Source organism: Scyliorhinus torazame, chromosome 2, assembly GCF_047496885.1.
Source record: "Scyliorhinus torazame isolate Kashiwa2021f chromosome 2, sScyTor2.1, whole genome shotgun sequence".
NCBI classification, from domain to species: Eukaryota; Metazoa; Chordata; class Chondrichthyes; order Carcharhiniformes; family Scyliorhinidae; genus Scyliorhinus; species Scyliorhinus torazame.
Genome location: NC_092708.1, coordinates 41114432 through 41135005, shown reverse-complemented (window position 1 = coordinate 41135005; position 20574 = coordinate 41114432). Strand labels below are relative to the sequence as shown.

The 20574-nt window shown below is 50.2% G+C and overlaps 1 protein-coding gene across 8 annotated transcripts in view; it reads right to left on the bottom strand.

Moving 5' to 3' along the window:
- Window positions 1–20574, bottom strand: part of gli2a (GLI family zinc finger 2a) — a 564217-nt gene that overhangs the window by 37260 nt on the left and 506383 nt on the right. For all 8 annotated transcript variants that reach the window (XM_072470222.1, XM_072470208.1, XM_072470205.1 and 5 more), the window contains 2 exons: window positions 13917–14066; window positions 4896–5060 (listed from right to left, as the gene is read on the bottom strand). In XM_072470222.1, coding sequence (XP_072326323.1) covers window positions 4896–5060; window positions 13917–14066 — 315 coding nt within the window. The remainder of the gene's footprint in view (window positions 1–4895; window positions 5061–13916; window positions 14067–20574) is intronic.

Here is a 20574-nt window from a genome sequence, read left to right as displayed (position 1 = left end):
CCGAACCTTTTCAACACCTCCCACAGGTACCCCCACTCTACCCTATCAAAGGCCTTCTCTGCATCCATCGCCGCCACTATCTCCGCCTCCCCTTCCATCGCTGGCATCATTATAACATTCAAGAGCCTCCATACATTAGTATTCAACTGCCTCCCTTTCACGAACCCCGTCTGATCCTCGTGTATAATCTGCGGCACACAGTCCTCTATCCTCATGGCCAAAATCTTTGCCAGCAACTTTGCATCTACATTTAAGAGCGAGATCGGCCTGTATGACCCACACTGTAGGGGATCCTTGTTCCGCTTCAGGATCAGGGAAATCAGCGCTCTAGTCATCGTCGGGGGCAGAGCCCCCCCTTCCCTTGCCTCGTTGAAGGTTCTTACCAACAGCGGACCCAGCAGGTCTGCATACTTCTTGTAAAATTCAACCGGGAACCCATCCGGCCCTGGTGCCTTCCCCGCCTGCATGTTCCCTATTCCTCTGACCAACTCCTCCAACCCAACCCCGCCACCTGCCCCTCCTCCACCCTCGGAAACCTCAGCCGGTCCAGGAAGCGACCCATCCCTCCCTCTTCCAGTGGGGGCTCAGACCGGTACAGTTCCTCGTAGAAGTCCCTAAAGACCACACTGATTACCCACCGCACTTCGCACCGTGCTCCCTCCTCCATCCTTAACTCCCCCGATCTCCCTAGCTGCCTCTTGCTTCCGAAGCTGGTGCGCCAGCATCGGGCTCGCCTTTTCTCCGTATTCATATACCGCCCCCTGCACCTTCCTCCACTGCGCCTCCGCCTTCCTGGTGGTCAACAAATCGAACTCAGCCTGGGGGCTACTCCGCTCCCTGAGCAATCCCTCCTCCGGGGCCTCCGCGTACCTCCTATCCACCCTCACCATCTCCCCCACCAACCTCTCCCTCTCTCTCCTCTCCCCCTTCTCCTTGTGTGCCCCAATGGAGATCAGCTCTCCTCTGACCACCGCCTTCAGTGCCTCCCAGACCACCCCTACTTGCACCTCCCCATTGTCATTAGCCTCCAGGTACCTCTCTATACACCCCCCGACCTGCCCGCTCACCTCCTCGTCCGCCAGCAACCCCCCTCTAGACGCCACAGTGGGCGCTGGCCCCTCTCTGCCCCCAACCCGAGGTCCACACAGTGCGGAGCATGATCAGAAATGGCTATCGCCGAGTACTCCGTGTCCTCCACCCTCGGAATCAGCACCCTGCTCATGACAGGAAAGTCAATCCGGGAATAGGCCTTGTGGACATGGGAGATGGATGAAAATTCCCTGGCCCCCAGCCTCGCAAACCTCCATGGATCCACCCCTCCCATCTGGTCCATGAACCCCCTCAGCACCTTGGCCGCCGCCGGCCTCCTGCCCGTCCTAGACCTAGAGCGATCCAATGCTGGGTCCAGCACCGTGTTGAAATCCCCCCCACCCATTGTCAGGCCCCCTGTCTCCAGGTCCGGAATCCGGCCCAGCATACGCCGCATGAACCCCGCATCGTCCCAATTCAGGGCATATACATTGACCAACACCATCCGCTCCCCCTGCAGCTTGCCACTTACCATCACATACCTACCGCCATTGTCTGCCACAATGCTCGACGCCTCGAAATACACTCCCTTCCCCACCAAGACTGCCACCCCCCGATGTTTTGCATCCAAACCCGAATGAAACACCTGCCCAACCCACCCCTTTCTCAACCTTACCTGATCCGCCACCCTCAGAAGCATGGCCACATCCACCTTCAGCCCCTTCATGTGCGCGAACACCCGGGCCCGCTTGACCGGCCCATTCAGTCCCCTTACATTCCAGGTTATCAGCCGGATAAGGGGGCTACTCACCCCCCCCCCCCCCCCCCCCCCCCCACTCCCCTGCCGACTAACCATAGCCCCTCCTAGGCCGGTCATGTGCCCGGGCCCCCAGCACAACCCGTTCCCCACAGCGGCAGACCCCCGTCCCGACCTCCTCTACCAACACCAGCTCCCCCTTGGCCATTCCAGCACCAACCCGGTCCCCCCCGATCCCCCCGCCCAGCCAGGTCCCCCCTTAGATGCCTTGCTCCCCCCATTGCACTCCCGTAAGTCAGCTGACTCCTGCTTACCCCGGCCACTCCTGCCACTCCATCGACCGCCCCCAGTGTGGAACTTCCCCTCCCCCCCTTGTCCACAAGCAGGATCTCATCCATTCCACTCCCAGCGCGGGAGAAAAAGCCCGCGTTTCCCAGCTCCGGCCCCGCCCCATCAGCCCTAAATGCGGGGAAAAGCCCGCGATTTCCACTCGCCCGGCCCTGCCTCCCCGGCGCAGCTCCCTTTCCAGGTTTGGTCCCACTACCCCCAACTCAGGCCTCCCCCCCTGCGGGGCCCCATCTCCCCAACCAACTATCAACCCCCCAAGCACTTTACCTATCCCCCCCCCCCCCCCCAAAGAGCCCACCCGGCGGACCTAATCAAAACAATGCCCAACCAACCCCAAAAAAACAAAGAACCCCCTCTCGAAACACAACACAACAATCCCCAACCATCCCTCCACCGCGACCCCTCGTCCCCAGCCCTTAGTCCGAATCCAGTTTTTCAGCCTGAACAAAGGCCCACGCCTCCTCCGGGGCCTCGAAATAATGGTGTCGATCCTTATAGGTGACCCACAGACGCGCCGGCTGCAGCATACCGAACTTCACCCCCTTTCTGTGCAGCACTGCCTTTGCCCGGTTATAACCGGCCCTCTTCTTCACCACCTCCGCGCTCCAATCCTGGTAGATCTGGACAACCGCGTTCTCCCACCTGCTGCTCCGCTCCTTCTTGGCCCACCTTAACACACACTCCCGATCAGCAAACCGGTGGAACCGCATCAGCACCGCCCGCGGCGGCTCGCTGGGCTTCGGCCTCCTCGCCAGCACTCGGTGGGCCCCCTCCAGCTCCAAGGGCCCCTGAAAGGCCCCCGCTCCCATCAGCGAATTCAGCATGGTGACCACGTAGGCCCCCACGTCCGATCCCTCCCCCTCCGGGGTCCTAGGATCCGCAGGTTCTTCCGCCTCGACCGGTTTTCCATCTCCTCGAACCTCGCCTGCCTTTTCTTGTGGAGAGCCTCTTGCGCCTCCACCTTCACCGCCAGGCCCAGGAACTCGTCCTGGTTCTCAGAGATCTTCTGCCGGACCTCCCGGATCGCCGCCCCTTGGGCCGTCTGGGTCTCCAGCAGCTTATCGATTGAAGCCTTCATCGGCTCCAGCAGCTCTGCTTTCCGTTCCTTAAAACAGCGCTGGAGAAGCTCCTGCTGCTCTTGCCTCCATGCTGCCTGGTTTCCACCCGCCGCCATCTTGGTCCTCCTCCCTCGCACCTTTCTTTGCTTCAATGCCACTTTTTAAAATCGCCCCACTCCTGGTCCAATCCATACACTATCGGGGGAATGTTGCTGTCCCCTTGCCACACCGGGAAACGCCGAACAGGCACCATTACGGGGCCTAAAAAGAGCCCAAAAGTCCGGTTTTAGCGGGAGCTGCCGAACGTGCGACTTAGCTCCGCATAGCCGCAACCGGAAGTCGTAGATGCACCAACTTAACAGTCAATTGCACAAATATGGATTAATTGGGGAAAGCCAGCAAAGATTTGTTAAAGGCTTGTTTAACTGAGATTGAGATTTTTGATGATGTAGGAAAGAGGGTTTGATAAGGGCAATGCAGTTTCTTCACTGTCACAGGGTCAAACTCCTGGAACTCCCTCCCTAACAGTACTGTGGGTACAACTGAACCACATGGGCTGCAGCGGTTCAGGAAGGCGGCTCTACACCACCTTCACAAGGGCAATTAGGGATGGGCAATAAATGGTGGCCCAGCCAGTGATACCCACATCCTATGATTGAAATTTAAAGATAGATGACATCATAGAATTTACAGTGCAGAAGGAGGCCATTCGGCCCATCGAGTCTGCACCAGCCCTTGGAACGCCAGCCACGCCGGTCGGGGGCCGTTGACAGCGCCCCCCCCCTGATGATTCTCCGGGCCCCGATGGGCCGAGTGGCCGTAATGTTTGGGCTAGTCCCGCGGGCGTGAATTACTCACCTCACGCACGGCGGGACCTGGCAGGTACGTGTGTGGGGGCGGACCTGTGGGGGGGGGATATCCAACCTCGGGGAGGCCCCCAAGGTGGCCTGGCCCGCAGTTGGGGCCTACCGATCTGCGGACTGGCTGGTTCCGTGGGGGACCTTCTTTCCTCCGCGCCGGGCCCCTGTAGATCTCCGCCATATTGCCTGGGGGCCAGCGCGGAGAAGGGAACCCCCGCGCATGCGCGGTAATATGCCGGCCGGTCTACGCATACGTGGAAATACGCCGACCGGTCTGCACATGCGCGAGATCACGCCGGCCGTTCCGCGAATGTGCGAACTCGCGCCGGCCCTTTGCGCCGGCTGGAGCGGCGCCAACCACTCCGGCGTCAACCTAGCCCCAGAGAATTCCTCACTTTCGGGGGCTGTTGTCACCGGAGTGGTTGGCACCGGTATACCCGCCGGTGTGGGAACATAGCCCCATTTTCGGAGAACCCCGCCCATTATGTCCAATTCTAGGCAGTACATTTTATTAGAGATGTGACACAATAGAGGGGTGAAATGAGGCATTTAAAGGGCAGCTAGGTCACCTGTGCCTCCACCGAACCCTGTAAAATGGAAGACAGGCCACAGGTCACGAGCAAACAGCAAGCCGCCATGTGCCGGATAGGCTCCACCCATCTTCAAAACCTCCGGCGGGAGACTGTAAAATTCCACCCCCTGTTGCAGGACAGTGTTTGATTGGCATGTACAAGAAATCGCCTTACCAGAGGCTGTGAGAAAAATAGACAATTTCTCTCTGTTGAAATCCTAGGCCATCCCATGACCGTCGGGTAAAGTTAAGATTCAGTCAGTTTGCCATACCTCATTGGAATGAGTCCTATTCTGATGCTTGGCTCGATCTGATGCATTGGAGAATGCTTTGTTGCAGCCTTCATGTTCGCAAACATATGGCTTCTCCCCTGTGTGTGACCTCAGGTGAGTCTTCAAGTTCTCGAGTCGTGAGTAAGCTTTACTGCAGCCTTCAAACTGGAGAGAGAGAGAGAGAGAAGCAAGAATCACGTTTAAAAGACAAGCCTGGGGGCTGTACATCACACAGAAGTGTACTCTAGTTGAGTCAATGGCCAAGAATGTTCTATTACACTGAACAGATCATTTCATACTGCTGGCCCCCCGGAGGAGATGAATGCATCACCCGATGTGTTATTGAGTCATAGGGAGCAGGACATTTCTGCCAGTTTTGTTCTCCAGCCAGCTGCTTGTCATCACGAGGCAGCAGCCCAATCGCAACACATTCTCTGTGATGTCTCCCCCACCTCCGGAATGAACCTTCCTCACTGCAATACCGTTCACAAGACCAGTGTGCAGGGAGACAGATCTCTCTACCCCACCATTCCCACCTCTCCTCCCCCACTACTGACTATTTTTAATCTATCATCAATCGTCAGGACTCACTAGTTTACGTGTCGCACCGACTTTTTCTAATTCCAAACGGTCATGTGCAACTTTTAAGTAAGTATCCAGTGAAAATCAAATCATTAAAGGTTCCGAATGGAATATCCTTCTTCTACCATAACCGCGGAAGCTCCCGGAGAAAAGGTGTACTTGTTCTCAATGCAGTTGGTTTGCAAGGCCAGAGGCTAACTAAATGACTTATGCTAGGCTGCAGGCATTAGCATCTGACACCAATTATTTGTGGGGAAGTAGGCTGTGAGCAAATCCATCATCAGGCAGCAGTTAGCTGACAGTGAGCATGAGCTGCAGAGAGGGAGCATTTCATGAATGGAAGGGCCTGTTCCTCGGCATGATCGGAAAATTCTGCAGTTAATGGACCAAATGTCAAAAAAATAAATCTGCTCCCTCGTTTGGAGGATCGGGAGAAGAAGCTTGCTGAAGTTAATTTGAAATAGATGCCGCCGAAAGAGGTGATTTTCCCCAAGCCCCCGTGGGCATCAAGGGACAGGAAAATTATTTAAATCCGGCGTCGAGGAGAATTAAAGCTCCAATGCGGCTTAGAGATTGCGGCCCTCGTTCCATCGTGCCCAATCACACAGCTCAAGATGTACAGCAGTAAGGCCGTGGACCATTAAATAAGCACTTGGCGCCAAACTGGCAGCCGAGGAAAATAATAAACACGAAAAAATAAAAAGGTGGAAACCTTGGAATCTCGAAATAAACAGAAGAGAGAGGGTTGGACAGCGCCTGACAGAGAAAGAACTGTTTAATGTTGTCAGTCCTTCTTTAAAACTGACAAAGGAGTTCCTTTGCGTGTCTGTCCCTTTAAGTTGTTCATAATTCCCCCACACATCAGGAGCTCTTTCTGGTCTCATTGAAGAAACTAATGTTGAGAAAAGCAGATATTTCTGTGAAGTAAACTTAAAAATTGGAATCAGTAAATATTGCGAGATGAGTGAATCGAAGTTCAACATGACCAGTGTGAGTGGGATTTATTTGGCTATCCCTAGATTCAGACGTGCGTTCATTAGACAGGGGAAAGATAAAATACAGATTTTAACATTGGCTCTGTTGCGGACCTTACATGCTGCATAATTAAGAGGGACAATAATTCCCTGTTCCTCTCCATTCTTCCTAACCCTGTCAATATCTTCCCCAGGGGATGCATGATTACTTGGGGGGGGGAGCGGGGAGAGAGCGGTGTGGGGCCTGGAGGATGCTGTTGGAGTAAGCTTAATGACGTGTACGGGTTGCACTGGGGGAATGGGACAGGCTCAATGGGCCTGTTGGGTCTTTTTCTGTTCGGTTCCGCTATCTTCCTATTAAACTAACAGAACAAAATCAACAAACCTTGAATGAAAATGTGGGCGTTGGCAATGCAGCAAAGGCAAATTTTAATCTCCAATAGCTGGGTCTTTAGATTTCACACACAAGTCACCTGGCGATGTGTGATTTTTAGCGTTTTAAGAGCTTCGTTGCCTGAGCGCTTGTGAGCTTTGGTGTTTGATGCTGACCTCTTCTCTCTGATACATGGAAGAAGCTATCACCGAAAAAGAGTTGGGATTACAATCGGGGAGGGAACTGCTGCTGTCTAATTTTCCAAAACTGGTATTATTTCAGTCAGGGTTCATTTGCTTCCAACTGGCAATTACAAATGAGCCTGTGATATCATAAATGGAACAGATTTGAAAAACCGGTCCACCAGTCCTCTCTGCAAAGTTTTAATCCAGAGGAAAATATTCCATGCTACATCCTTGCCAACTTCCTACAGCATTCCAATGGACTCTTGGAACAATTCCCGTGCAATCCTTCCAAATCTTGCAGGAACTCAGCAAGTTAAATGGGGGTATTTTTGTGAGACAGTTGAATTTGTAGACTTATATTTATGGGTCACAGGTCCAGTGTGCACGTGCACCTATTTTAGAAATGAGCTAATTAGTTAAATTATTTTTTTAAAAGCTGTAATTAGTTTTCATTTAACAATCCTTGGCATGCCATGGAAGCTTTGAACTGAATCTGGCACCACTGACAAAAAACTGAAAGGACACAGGGCTGGGGGTTCGTTTTCATAGAATTTACAGTGCAGAAGGAGGCCATTCGGCCCATCGAGTCTGCACCGGCTCTTGTAAAAAGCACCCTACCCAAGGTCAACACCACCACCCTATCCCCATAACCCAGTAACCCCACCCAACACTAAGGGCAATTTTGGACACTAAGGGCAATTTATCATGGCCAATCCACCTAACCTGCACATCTTTGGACTGTGGGAGGAAACCGGAGCTCCCGGAGGAAACCCACGCACACACGGGGAGGATGTGCAGACTCCGCACAGACAGTGACCCAAGCTGGAATTGAACCTGGGACCCTGGAGCTGAGAAGCAATTGTGCCATCCACAAGGCTACCGTGCTGCCCAGTTTAAAAAAAAAATTTAAAAATAAATTTCAAGGGGCTGAATGGCCTCCTTCTGCACTGTAGGGATTCTATGATTCTAGTCCAGAAACCTGCGTGAAGTAAGAAAGACATTTAATTTAGTTCCTCAGCCTTTGCAATCAATCATCCCATCCATGTGTGTCACACATGTTCTTTGTGCCCAGAGGGAGACACAACTTTCCAGATTTTCTTACTGTTAACACCAATGACATTGATCCCTCCATCCACGATGGCACGGCCTCCCTTCTCCCTGCCTAGTTCCAGAGCCTTCTTTCCCACTATGTTAACATTATCAGGTCTGGCACACCTTCATCTGACTTCGACCATTCCCTGGTATTGTGGGCCCTCTTTTCCTGCAAGCAGGCCAAAGTGTGTCTCCAGGCAATTATAATTTCTCCTCCTGGCACCCCTCAGGACCAAGATGGGGCCTCCATCATGTCACACATGTTCACCCACAGTGATTTGTGGACATCCCATCATTGAGAAACAAAAGCCTGGGGTCTGGTTTTCAGGCTCAAAATAGATGGTATGATGAGAGTGTGCAACAGAGGCCCAAGCCTCACCCCGAATTGGGACTGGGAATCAACAGCATATTGCCAGCAAGCGGTGGACAATAGTTGGGTGCCTGGAGGCAGCTTGCTGGTTTTGTGAGGATATAATGGGGACAGGGTGCCAGTCATGCAGCAGCCCAGTTACAGTTCCTGGAAGAAAAGGGGGAGAGGGTCGATCAGTGATCGAAAGAGGGTCGCAATCGGGTGTGGGGCAATGTGGTCAATCTGCAGTGATGGGGGCAATTAGGAGGGTCAATCATGGGGGAAGCCCAATCATAAGGTCAACTGATCATGGTGAGAGTCCGATTGTGGTAGGGGATAGTCCCAATTGTTGGGGAGTGGTGGTGATGCGGGACCGATCAGGGGGGGGGGCAGTTCTAATTGAAGGGAGGGGAGGGGTTCTATTATAGAGGAGGGGCCTGATCTCGGGCAGGGGGGGGGTGGCGTTGGAGTGGGGAGGGGGTGCGGGTTGTGGGGAGGATTCCGATCGGGCAGGAGGGATCCGACTGTGCAGGGGATCATTTTATGTGGGCGCTCCGATCATGAGGGGGAGTCGGATCTGTTTGTGTGAAGGGTTCAATCATGGAAGGTGTGAGTGGTGGGCAGGGTAAGGTATTTTGAATTGAGGGATTGGTGGATAGGTGGTGGTGGGGGTGTTTCTTAGTACACATTCACTTGTTTCACTATTGTTATGTTTCCAATGTCAGAGTGGGCATTGTGCCTTCCTTTCCCCAGTGGCCTATTGGGACAACAATGGCATCGCCATCTAATGTGTAGCAGTTTAATTGTGGGGCGGTGGGGTATCGATCTCTCCCTCCTGGCAGTCACCAGGCAATAAGCTTCCAGGTCGCTGGTGGTGAGGGCAGTTTATTTTCGCATTCTGGCACAGCCCTTAATGCTGGTCAGATTATCCAAATTTTCGACCTTCTGGGGTGAAACGATTGAAGTGACCCATTAAAACAAACCTATTAAAAACAAGATGGGTTAACGTTTTTGCCAAGGTAATTGCTTTTGTCACCGGGCACGATTTCAATCCCTGTGAAACCGCTGTGTTTAGATGCCACTCTTAACGATTGGCGCGCTACTATTAACCTCCAATTAACTCTGATGTGATACTGTTCTCAAGTAGTCAGCTGTGTGGAAATCTATCGCTTTGCTAACACAGCTTTCTGTTTTCCTCGAAATAGCTGTAGTGCTAATATTTATAGCTAAAGGAACAGCAGCGCGATAGCACTGTGGTTAGCACAGTTGCTTCACAGCTCCAGGGTCCCAGATTCGATTCCAGGCTTGAGTCACATAAGAACTAGGAGCAGGAATAGGCCATCTGGCCCCTCGAGCCTGCTCCGCCATTCAATTAGATCATGGCTGATCTTTTATGGACTCAGCGCCACTTTCCCGCCTGAACACCATAACCCTTTATTCTGCGTGGGTTTCCTCCGGGTGCTCTGGTTTCCTCCCATAGTCCAAAGATGTGCAGGTTAGTTGGATTGGCCTTGCTAAATTCCCCTTAGTGTCCAAAAAGGTTAGGTGGGGTTACAGGGATAGGGTAGGTCACCGTCAGCAGGACCAGAAGATCCTGCCAGTGGGATAGGCTGGAAAATCCAGCCCCCGAGTTCAGTTGTGCTGGGCATCCTTAAATCCTGAGATTTGGGGACTTTTAATATACCTTCACACATCCCTATCAATCTTTTAACCCGTCTGCAAGGTAGCAAGTATTTTTGCTGTTTAAAAAAAACCCACTACAGTTCTACTTTCAGAGTAAAGATTTTGTGAAATAATAATTAAAGTGCAATAGCTTTCCATCCCCTGAGCTATAGCCCTTTGTCATTTTTATTCATCATCCTACATTTTAAAAAGTGTAGACACCAGAGCAGAAAAACTGTTTTTGTGACCCAAGGACATATAATCAACAGATACTCTATATTCAAAAGTAATTTGTGAAAGACTAAAGGCAGAATTTTCCGGAAAAATGGGAATGTTCATTTTTGGCGAGAACATCGGCGCGATTCCCATTGGCCCTGGTGTCGTGATCCGCACCATAATTCTCAGGCACTTCGGAAAAAAGTTCCCCCACGACGCATCTGATTTCCCCGCCCTGCGGGTCATCTAAGCACTTTAATGAACGGTTGCTGCATTGAAACAGCTCCGCAGCACTTGCTAGCATTCAGGTCAGAAGGTATAGAGCGAGGAAAACTGCCCCTTGATTCTCGGAGGGGGCCCTCAGCCATTTGTTGGATGCTGTGGAGGAGAGACGGGTGAGCACCACACAGCTTCTGATGCACATCAGATGAATGCAGGAATGTCCCAGGGATGGGACAGTCGGAGGTCTGATGGGTCCCAGGACTCTGCTGTGACCCAGCCTGGTGCCATGCCATGGACACGTTCGTGCCTCAGCTGCTAAATACCAGGAGGGTCAGCGACATACCTGCGACTGCAAGGCTGAATGGAGGAGTCTCAAAGCCTTCTGTTGCAGAAGATGTTGCCGGCATTGCTTTGCACCCAGGCCAGCACTGAAAGAATGGCGTCCACAGTGGAAAGCCTGGAGCAAGACGACAAATCCATGGTGGGAGAACTCTGAAACATGGCTCAGTCCCTGAGGACCATGACTAAGGGGTTCAACTGCATGAGCAAGACCACGACGGGCCTCCAGGTCTGTCAGTGCCAGATGACGTTGAGGCCTCTTGAGCTCACTGCCCATGGTGACCCGGAGGGAGGAGGATCTGATGGAGCACATCCCGGGGCATTCCGATTAGGAGATCCTGGGAGAGCCCGGCCAATCTGGATCCCCCCCTTCCTGAGACTGGAGCAACTCAGGCTCAATGGGCAGAACAGGGGGATACAACAACACCAGTGCCTCATGAAAGTAGGCCAAGACCCTCCAGAGGAAGCCTACCAAGGACATTGCAGGCAACAAGGCATGGAAGGTAGCAGGCCACCTCCACCTCTGCGGTGCATCCTGGGAATAGACCTAGATAGACCCAGGGTGGCACGATAGCACAGTGGTTAGCACTGTTGTTTCATAGCTCCAGGTACCGGGGTTCAATTCCAGGCTTGGGTGACTGTTTGTGCGGAGACTGCACGTTCTCCCTGTGTCTGCTTGGGTTTCCTCCGGGTGCTCCGGTTTCGTCCCACAGTCCAAAGATGTGCAGGCTAGGTGGATTGGCCATGCTAATGTGCCACTGACGGAGATACGATGCAGGAATACGATGTGGCATTGGGCCTAGGTAGTGTGGTCGTTCTAAGGGTCAGTGCAGACTCGATGGGCCAAATGGCCTCCTTCCGCACTGTCGGTATTCTGGGATTGTGTGTGAAAACATGGCAGCTGAGGGAGAGAAAAGCCATCTCAGGATTTGCAGCAGGGATCCTTCATTTCAACAAAAAGGTATGCGCCCAAAACACTAAACTGTCCTTTTCTCCTATAAGACCTGCTGTGTATTTTCAACCACCTCGGTTTCTTAATTTTTAAATCAAACAGTAGTTCTGTTGAAAATGCTCTTTGGGAGCGAGAGACTGCCTCTGATGACGTGAAGACGCCAAGGGCATTAAAGGAAGCGGTTTATCCTGAAGGAGAGTCTCCAGCTGTGGGTGGGATTCGTCTGCAGGCTGATGGCACACTGTCGAACCTGACCTTGGGAGATCCAATAATATTGTTGGCCCACATTACCAGGGAGGTTGTGAGCTGTTATTGGGTCCTCGCTTAAACTAAAACCGAGACTCCCTTCGCGTTTTACCAATGGCTCTCTGACCTCCTCTATGAGGTGCTGTGGCAGATCAAGAGTCAATGGGGGCGAATAGCTCAAGTACGGTCACAGGCTCTTGTTTAGGCCCGACCATGTAAAAGTGCCACAGATCCACCTGAGCACATCTGTCCTGACCCCATATCCCAAAACAACAATTACTTGAGAACAGGAGGAGACTGTGCAGAAAAAGCAGGAACGCTGGCCTAGACATTCTTGCTGGTGATATTAGCCGATGACATTCCACTGTCTGCTCCACTAAGCAGGGAATTAGCACATTTGAAATGAATAGCAAGGGTGCTTAGACAGTTCAAACAAGAGGTTAAAGGATTGTCTTCTGCAATGAATTCTTTTGTTTATTATTTGTTCCAAATTGCCTTGAAGTATTGATGGACGGTCTTGAAAAGTGCTATCAAGTTACCCAGAGGATGCGGCTGTGATCTATTGGCTCACCCATTCTAATAATGTACTTTATTCCCCAGTTCCCACATTCCTCACTCTAAATTAAAATGAGTGGAACTCTGAATTCACTCAGCACCTTACAAGTCCTTACAAGTTTACCTGGAACAAGAACCATTCCTAGATATCAGGTTGGCATTCTATCGTTGCAAACAAGGTCATTCCCACTGTCACTAATGTTCTGGTCAATCGATCAATTGAAAAAAAAAACAATCTTCAAAAAGGGAACAGTTTCCTTGCGACTAGGATCTGACTGTTTGCCCCGCTTTGTGACAAGTATGTAGGAAGTCACCATTCTCTCTTGCTGCCATGATGTTGAGCTGAAGAGCTCATTGTTTGAATGAGTTTAACTGTAGTCTGTCACAATATGTGGATATTGTAAGGAACATAAAGGGTTAATGTAATGTTACTACTCTAGTCACTAGATGGTGCTATAGAGCAACCGTACACATATCACTTGCCGCCTTGACTTCTGGGAGAGCGTGGAAGGGAGCCAGACTGAGTAGATGTGAGCTAGTTTAGCTGATAGCATAGTTCAGTATTGTAGAAGTGTATTCTTTACTTGTCAAATTCCTTCGCAAATGTTCAAATCCAGTTAAGTGTAGTGTAATAAATTACTTTGTTAAACACTGCTTGCTGTTCTTTGTCAACACTACAACCTTCACCATTCTGAAGAACAATACAAAGAACACAACAGAGTAATTTTCTAAATTCAGACTTTATAAAGTCTCCTTGTATAGGTAATCAACCCGATCTTTTGTATGTATTTGGTTAGGCCAAAATGGAGCTATTGTAAGTTTAATAAAGCCATGGGGGCTCCACACCGAGTAAAACAAAGAAACGCAGCATTATTTACAACACAATATATACACTACCCGGTAGATTCCTATCACGTTCCTGTCCTCGTTGGTGCCTTGCTGGCCGACCTCTTATACAGAGGTTATAGAGATTCCCCCCTCGAGTGGGGGAACTCATACTCTACAAGGGCCACGGAGAAGATAATCATCCCTACCCCGTAGGCCGTGCGGGCTATTATAGTAAGTTATGGCATATGAAGATTGGCTGTTACCATCAATGTTTCATTAGATTTCAACTGTACATTAAAACTATTCACATTCTTAAGATACTTGTGACTGCTCAAGACCCCCCCGCCCCCCTCTCCCCATCCCCCGTCAGTTATGGATAGATTGGTTGCCATCTCTCCACTCTTGCCTGCTCAAGGTGCCCCCACCTCTCCAGCTGGTGAACTTACAGTGCACTTGTGAGGTTTCTCCCCGGTGTGTCTCCGCATGTGCACCACAAGCATGTACTGCGCCTTGAAGGGCTTCTGTTCCCGGGAACAGTCCCGCCACCGGCAGACAAATTCCTTCTTCTCACCATGGATGTGCTCGTTGTTAATGTGCTGTGGGAGGAAACACATCGAAGGCACTTCAGTGAAAACAACATTTCTAGACTCAACAATCAGGCCTCTGCACAGAGCAAAAGTGGCATAAAGCCATTGGCCAGCATTACACCCCCCTGCCCCCCCCCCCCCCCCCTCACCCCCGTGGCAGTGCTTCCAGAGGCACATCGCCATTGGCCAGTGGACTTCCCAGAAGCAATGCCGGCGAGCCATGGCAAACGCCATTGCCATTACTGGAAGATCTGCCTGCCAGTAGCGAGCGAGCTGCCTCTTCCTCTGCCAAAACCGCCACGGGCGGGGGGTGGGAAATCCCGGCCATTATCTTTTAACCTTTGCATTGTTCAATAACATTTTCAGCCATTAAAATATTCAGATTAAGTCGATTTGATGGTTGAAAATAATCCTGTCAACCAACGGAAGGTGTTGAAATTCTTCTCAACATTCAGACAAGGCTTCAACCCGTGATAACACTCAAAAATCGGCATTATGGACTTGGGCTGGTGTTCATATCAGGCTTGGCTATGACCCCCCCCCCCCCCCGGCCCCGCGTCCCCCCACTCCCCCTTGGTCAAATAGCTTGAGAACACCCATTTCCTTTGTTCATGTATGGAAAAGGGCAATTGCTGGACAAGCAGCATGTCAGAGAGCGAGGTCCCAAAAGGGTCCCTCAAAGAGGAGAACACTGTGGAGACAATAAAAAGGGCAAGAAAATGATCCCGAAGCTATGAAACCCGTTAGCCCTTGAGTTTACGGTCATTGAACTGGGAAATGGAGATTCTAACTGCTTCGCAATTATTTCTTCCTGAAGGAGAGGAAGGATTTAAGTGGAAGAGAAAAGAAGTGCCACCAATATATGAGGCAAAGATCTAAGTCAAATGCTTACGGAAAAATAAATCTGTTGTGAGCAGAGAAAGATAAAATGGAATGCGACACGCGGTGCAATATTTATCTCCCACCGGGTTAAGTAACCAAGGCTGATTCCCTCCGGTAGTCAGTGCTCAGGGAGGGCCATCGCACACAAACTGAAACCAAAACCTGAATCGTTTTGTTCTTCTTCTCCTCAATCTGAACTCCGACCTCGTTATGAACGGGTGAGGGCCACCGCAGAAACTGAGGCAACAAATTTCCTGGCACGGACAGGGAGGCCTGCACAGGTCTTGAATTAGGTTAATTGATTTTGACGAGGACACGTCAGAGGGAGGGGGAGGAGAGCTCGCATCTGTCGGCTTCCTGCGCTGAAGGAGTGTGGTCCTGGCCGCTGCTTGGAAGTCTCTGCAGGCGAATCCCTCACATCTCCGCAGACTGACACACAAGTTGGTAATGGGAAACACATGCAGCTCCTGCTCTGCTTCACTACACCCCTGGTATTCAAGTCGACGCTGGTCTTTAGAAAACAAGTTAGCTGAACGAAGGCATGTCATCTATTAACTGAACTCCACAATAAAATGCACCTGCTGTCAACAGCTTAAGCCTTTGGCAGGAGAAAAGAAAGGGCTTATGATAAATGCGGGTCCTGGGAAGGGGGCCATTAATTAGAGATCATAATTTTTTCCACTGTTCTTGCATTGTGAGAAGACAATTTCTATCCACTCCCACCCACAAACATTCTTTCCCCCTCTCAAGTACCCTGTTATTACTGTGCCCTTTACATCTGTCTCCACTTTCTGTCGAAATAATATGCAAACAATTGACTTACTCCAAACAAATGCAATTTAGATTAATTTGTCTTTAATTAGTGCCAATTGAAGGCTAGACTGGGATTAATCATCATATATGAAGGATAGTGGGGTTTGGAGAAAAGTTCTATCTCAGTTAGCTCTGGGTATTCAATACCCTTGTTACACTGTGAAGGGATATATGTGCTTTCACCTCCTCAGGACATCCCAAAGCCTTCACGGCCAAAGAGGCGTTTTTTGAAGTGTAGCCTCTGTTGTATCATAGACAAATGTAGATGGCAACTTGTGCACAGCAAGCTCCCACAGCAATGTGCTAGTCTGCTTTTGTGTTGGAGCTCCGGCAGCCTACAAATGGAGATGACCAATGAGTGCTGTTTTCCCTGCTTGGAGAACGCTTGGCCCCTTAAAGGCAAACACCGAATGGAGGCCCACGCTTTGCTCTGCCTCTGTGGTTCTTAGTATCAACAAACTTGCAGATCGGGCTTGTCCGAGTTTTATGTCGCTGGCAGAGGTAAGTGCATTATGTAACTGAAGTGAAACCACCATCATGTGGTTTCTGAACTTGAGAAGGAACCATAAGGAGAGACACTAATTTATCAGAGGACAGGGTGCATGACACAATGTACCAGTAATAGGGTTACACACAGCAGCTTGACTATTCATCCAACTAATTTTGTGAGGCACAGTGGTTAGCACTGCTGCCTCACAGCGCCAGAGGCCATAGTTCAATTCTGGCCTCGGCGACGGTCTGTGTGGAATTTGCACTTTCTCCCCGTGTCTGCGTGGGTTTCCTCCTGGTGCTCCCGTTTCCTCCCACCGCCCAAAGATGGGCAGGTTAGGTGGATTGGCCAAGTTAAATTGCCTCTTAGTGGGGATAGGGTGGAGGTGTGAGCTTAAGTAACGTGCTCTTTCTAAGGGCCAGTGCATACGCGATGGGCCGAATGGCTCTTTCTGTCCTGTAAATTCTATGATTCTACGATCCTATGAAACAATTCAGATCTGTCAAATTCACTTTCAGGTTCTCAGCTGAAGGTTTTGGCAAAACGTTGGATATTTAATAACATACACCATGGTCAGAAAGGTAATGCTAATGCAATTGTTCTGGAAAACAAGCAGTAAATTAAACAAGTTATAAAGACCGAGACGGCCCAACAGCTTGCTCATATCATGCTGAAAGGCAGCTTTTGAGGTTTAATTTCCGAGGGCTGTATCTAATTTCTTGATGGCAAGAAGTCAGGGCTGACCACACAGGGCTTAATACCCAGCAGAGTGTCAAGAGAGTAAAATCCTCGCTGAAGAAACTGGCCAGATTGAATAGCAGCGAAGGTAAACTTTCTTAAACTCGCTGCTGCAGTGAATCCCATGCAATGTGACGACCGCGGGGGTGGGGGAGGGGAGGGGATAAGATCAGGCTCAAGTTGTGGACCTGCATTGTGTGGATTGCAGTCTCTGACATTAGTTGAATAAGGTTCGATGGTGGAGCTGAACAAAAAAAATGTTTCCGCTTATTGTGGAAAGATAGTTGCTAATAAATCCAGTGGGGAGTTCAGGAGAAACTCCTTCACTCAGTGAATTGCAGGAATACAGAACGTCCTGCCTCATTGAGAGATTGAGGCGAATATCATACTTTCAGTACTTTCCCTACTTCATACGGAAACTGTAAGGGGGAGCTGGACAAAAGGATAAAGAAATAGAGCTCATGTTGATGGGATGAGATGACGAAAAGTGGGAGGAGGGTCATGTGGAGCATCAACGTCACCATGTTTGGCCAAGTGGTCTGCTTTTTTTTTTGCAGTTAATTTTACACAATTGAACCTGGTTCAGCATTATTTGGATGAATTGGATTAGGGAGAGCATTTCAAAAACATGGGGCAAAGGAGAAATGTTCCCCTGTGAAGGTTTGACAACTGCGTTGAATGCTCTGGCGTAAAGATTCCTGTTTTCTTGGTGGCTGATATCTGGAACAGCAGAGTCTGCGTTTTAAATAAAGTGTTAAATGAATGTCCAGCACTTGGAAGTGGAGGTGGGGGGGTTACATCTGTATTTTCTGATAACGTAGCAGGAGGGTTTGGGAATAAACTGGTGGTTCCTTCAGATAGCTGGCGGACTAAATTACCTCTTTCTGTGCTGTGAATTGGTAATCTCTGTGCCCAGCCAGTATTGGTGGGCTAATCAATCTTTGGGGGTTGGAAGCGAGGGGAAGCAATAAAAGACAATCCGCATGCAATCCCTATTGGTGCAGTGGTGTCTGTGCCTGTTCCCCGTCAGGCTAGAGGTGAGCTTTTGTTCGGATTCCCCAGTGGGTGCGAGGGTGTATGGTGGTGGTGGGGGGGGGGGGGGCAAAACGACGACAGCACTGTCTCTCTCTGGGTCAGTCTCAGAAACACACTAGCTTGTGGAAGCAGACGTTTGGTCTTTCCAAATACTGGAATTTGACATCAATACTCATACCCCCCAGCAGTCAGAAATCACAGAACAAACGGAAGAGAGATCAGTGAGAGCAAACATGGAATTGAAATCTGACAAAGGTGGTGAGGAGCTCCCGCAGGCGTAGCTCCCGGGGTAGCATTCCTGCCTCTAAGCACCAAGCCAGGATTTGAGGGCGCAATCTTGGTTGACAGTTCAGTACAGTAAGGCAGTTCGAACTGTTGTCGTCCTATTACAACGAGGGCCCATCTGCCCCATCGGATGAATGCTGTTGTACTCAAAGAACAGCAGGGGATGGTGTGCGGTCAGTAATTATTCGTTGAACAAACAAACATCATGAAAGCAGATTGCCCAGTCGGTTATCTCATTGCTGCTCGTGAGGTCCTGTTGTGCGCGGAGTGGCTGCTCCATTGCAGCGATGACTACACTTCTGAAGCACTCAAGCTACATAAAATGTTTTGGGATGTCCGGAGTTCATATTAGGCGCTATACGAATGCAAAATATTCCTTCCTCCTTCTACGGCAACCACACCGAATAAAATGTGCCTAAATCAGGACTGGTGTTGCTGCAACCACAGAATAACATCTGAAAATAGAGACGGCCATCAAAACATCTCTATCATTCTTCTTAAAATATTGACGAGATGCACGTGCACACTGTCGTATCTCAGATGTATAATCTCATGGGAGGTGTCGGTGAACAAATTGTTGAAGGTGGCTGAGAGAGCGGTCCATAAAGCATGCTGGATCCTGGGTTTAACAGCTAAAAGGTATGGAGAATAATAGTAAATAAATTACGACCAACCTTTATAAAACATTAGCTCAGCCTCAACTGTAGCCAACTCTGGGCACCACACACTGTATCCAACTCTGGGCACCACACACTGTATCCAACTCTGGGCACCACACACTGTATCCAACTCTGGGCACCACACACTGTATCCAACTCTGGGCACCACACACTGCATCCAACTCTGGGCACCACACACTGTATCCAACTCTGGGCACCACACACTGTATCCAACTCTGGGCACCACACACTGTATCCAACTCTGGGCACCACACACTGTATCCAACTCGGGGCACCACACACTGTATCCAGGTCTGGGCACCACACACTGTATCCAACTCTGGGCACCACACACTGTATCCAGGTCTGGGCACCACACACTATCCAACTCTGGGCGCCACAAACTGTATCCAAGTCTGGGCACCACATGCTGTATCCAAGTCTGGGCACCACACACTGTATTCAACTCTGGGCACCACACACTGTATCCAACTCTGGGCACCACACACTGTATCCAACTCTGGGCACCACACGTTTATGAAGGATGGGCAGGTTTTTAGACAGGTTGAGGAAAAGATGAACAGAAATAGTTTGTGCATGGTGGATTTTCAGGTCCACAGATGGATGGAAACTGGGAATGTTCACCTCCGAGAAGAGAGGGGATTTGATAGAGGTGTTCAAAATCATGAAGGATCTAGTCAGCGGAGAGAGAGAAACTGACCAACAAAGACCCCTCCCACTTACTCATCTTCCATCTTCTTCCATCGAGCAGGAGATACAAAAGTCTGAGAACACACACGAACAGACTCAAAAACAGCTTCTTCCCAGCTGTCACCAGACTCCGAAACGACCCTCTTATGGACTGACCGCATTAACACTACACCCTGTATGTTTCACCCGATGCCAGTGCTTTTGTAGTTACATTGAGTACCTTGTGTTGCCCTATTATGTATTTTCTTTTATTTCCTTTTCTTTTTATGTACTTAATGATCTGTTGAGCTGCTCGCAGAAAACTTTTTTCACCGTACCTCGGTACACGTGACAATAAAGAAAATCAATCAATCAAGGCACGAGAAACAGGGGACACGCAGCTTTAAAATTATTGGTCAAAGGATCAAACTCATCGTGAGGAAAAACCTTTGCATTCAGCCATTGGTTAGGGTCTGGAATGTATGGGGTGGGGGGGGGGGGGAGAAGAGGGCAGATTTAATCATGGCTTTCAAAAACAAATTGGATAAGCAACTGAAAGGGAAATATTGCAAAGCTACTGGAAAGCGATGGGGAAGTGAGCCAAGCTAAATTGCTCCTACTGACAGCCGGCATGGATTTGATGGGCTGAATGGCCTCTTCCTTCTGTGCTACTGCCATTCTATGATTTCTGTGTGAAACGTTACGATCTCCACACCCACGTGTGCCACCTCGCTGTGCCCTGGCTGATTCCCAGCACTTAAGCTCAAGCAGCACGGTGCCATCTCACAGCACCAGCGACCCAGGTTCAATTCCGGCCTCGGGTCACTGTGTGTGCGGAGTCTGCACTTTCTCCCTGTGTCTGCGTGGGGTTTCCTCCGGGTGCTCCGGTTTCCTCCCACAGTCCGAAGGTGAGCAGGTTAGGTGG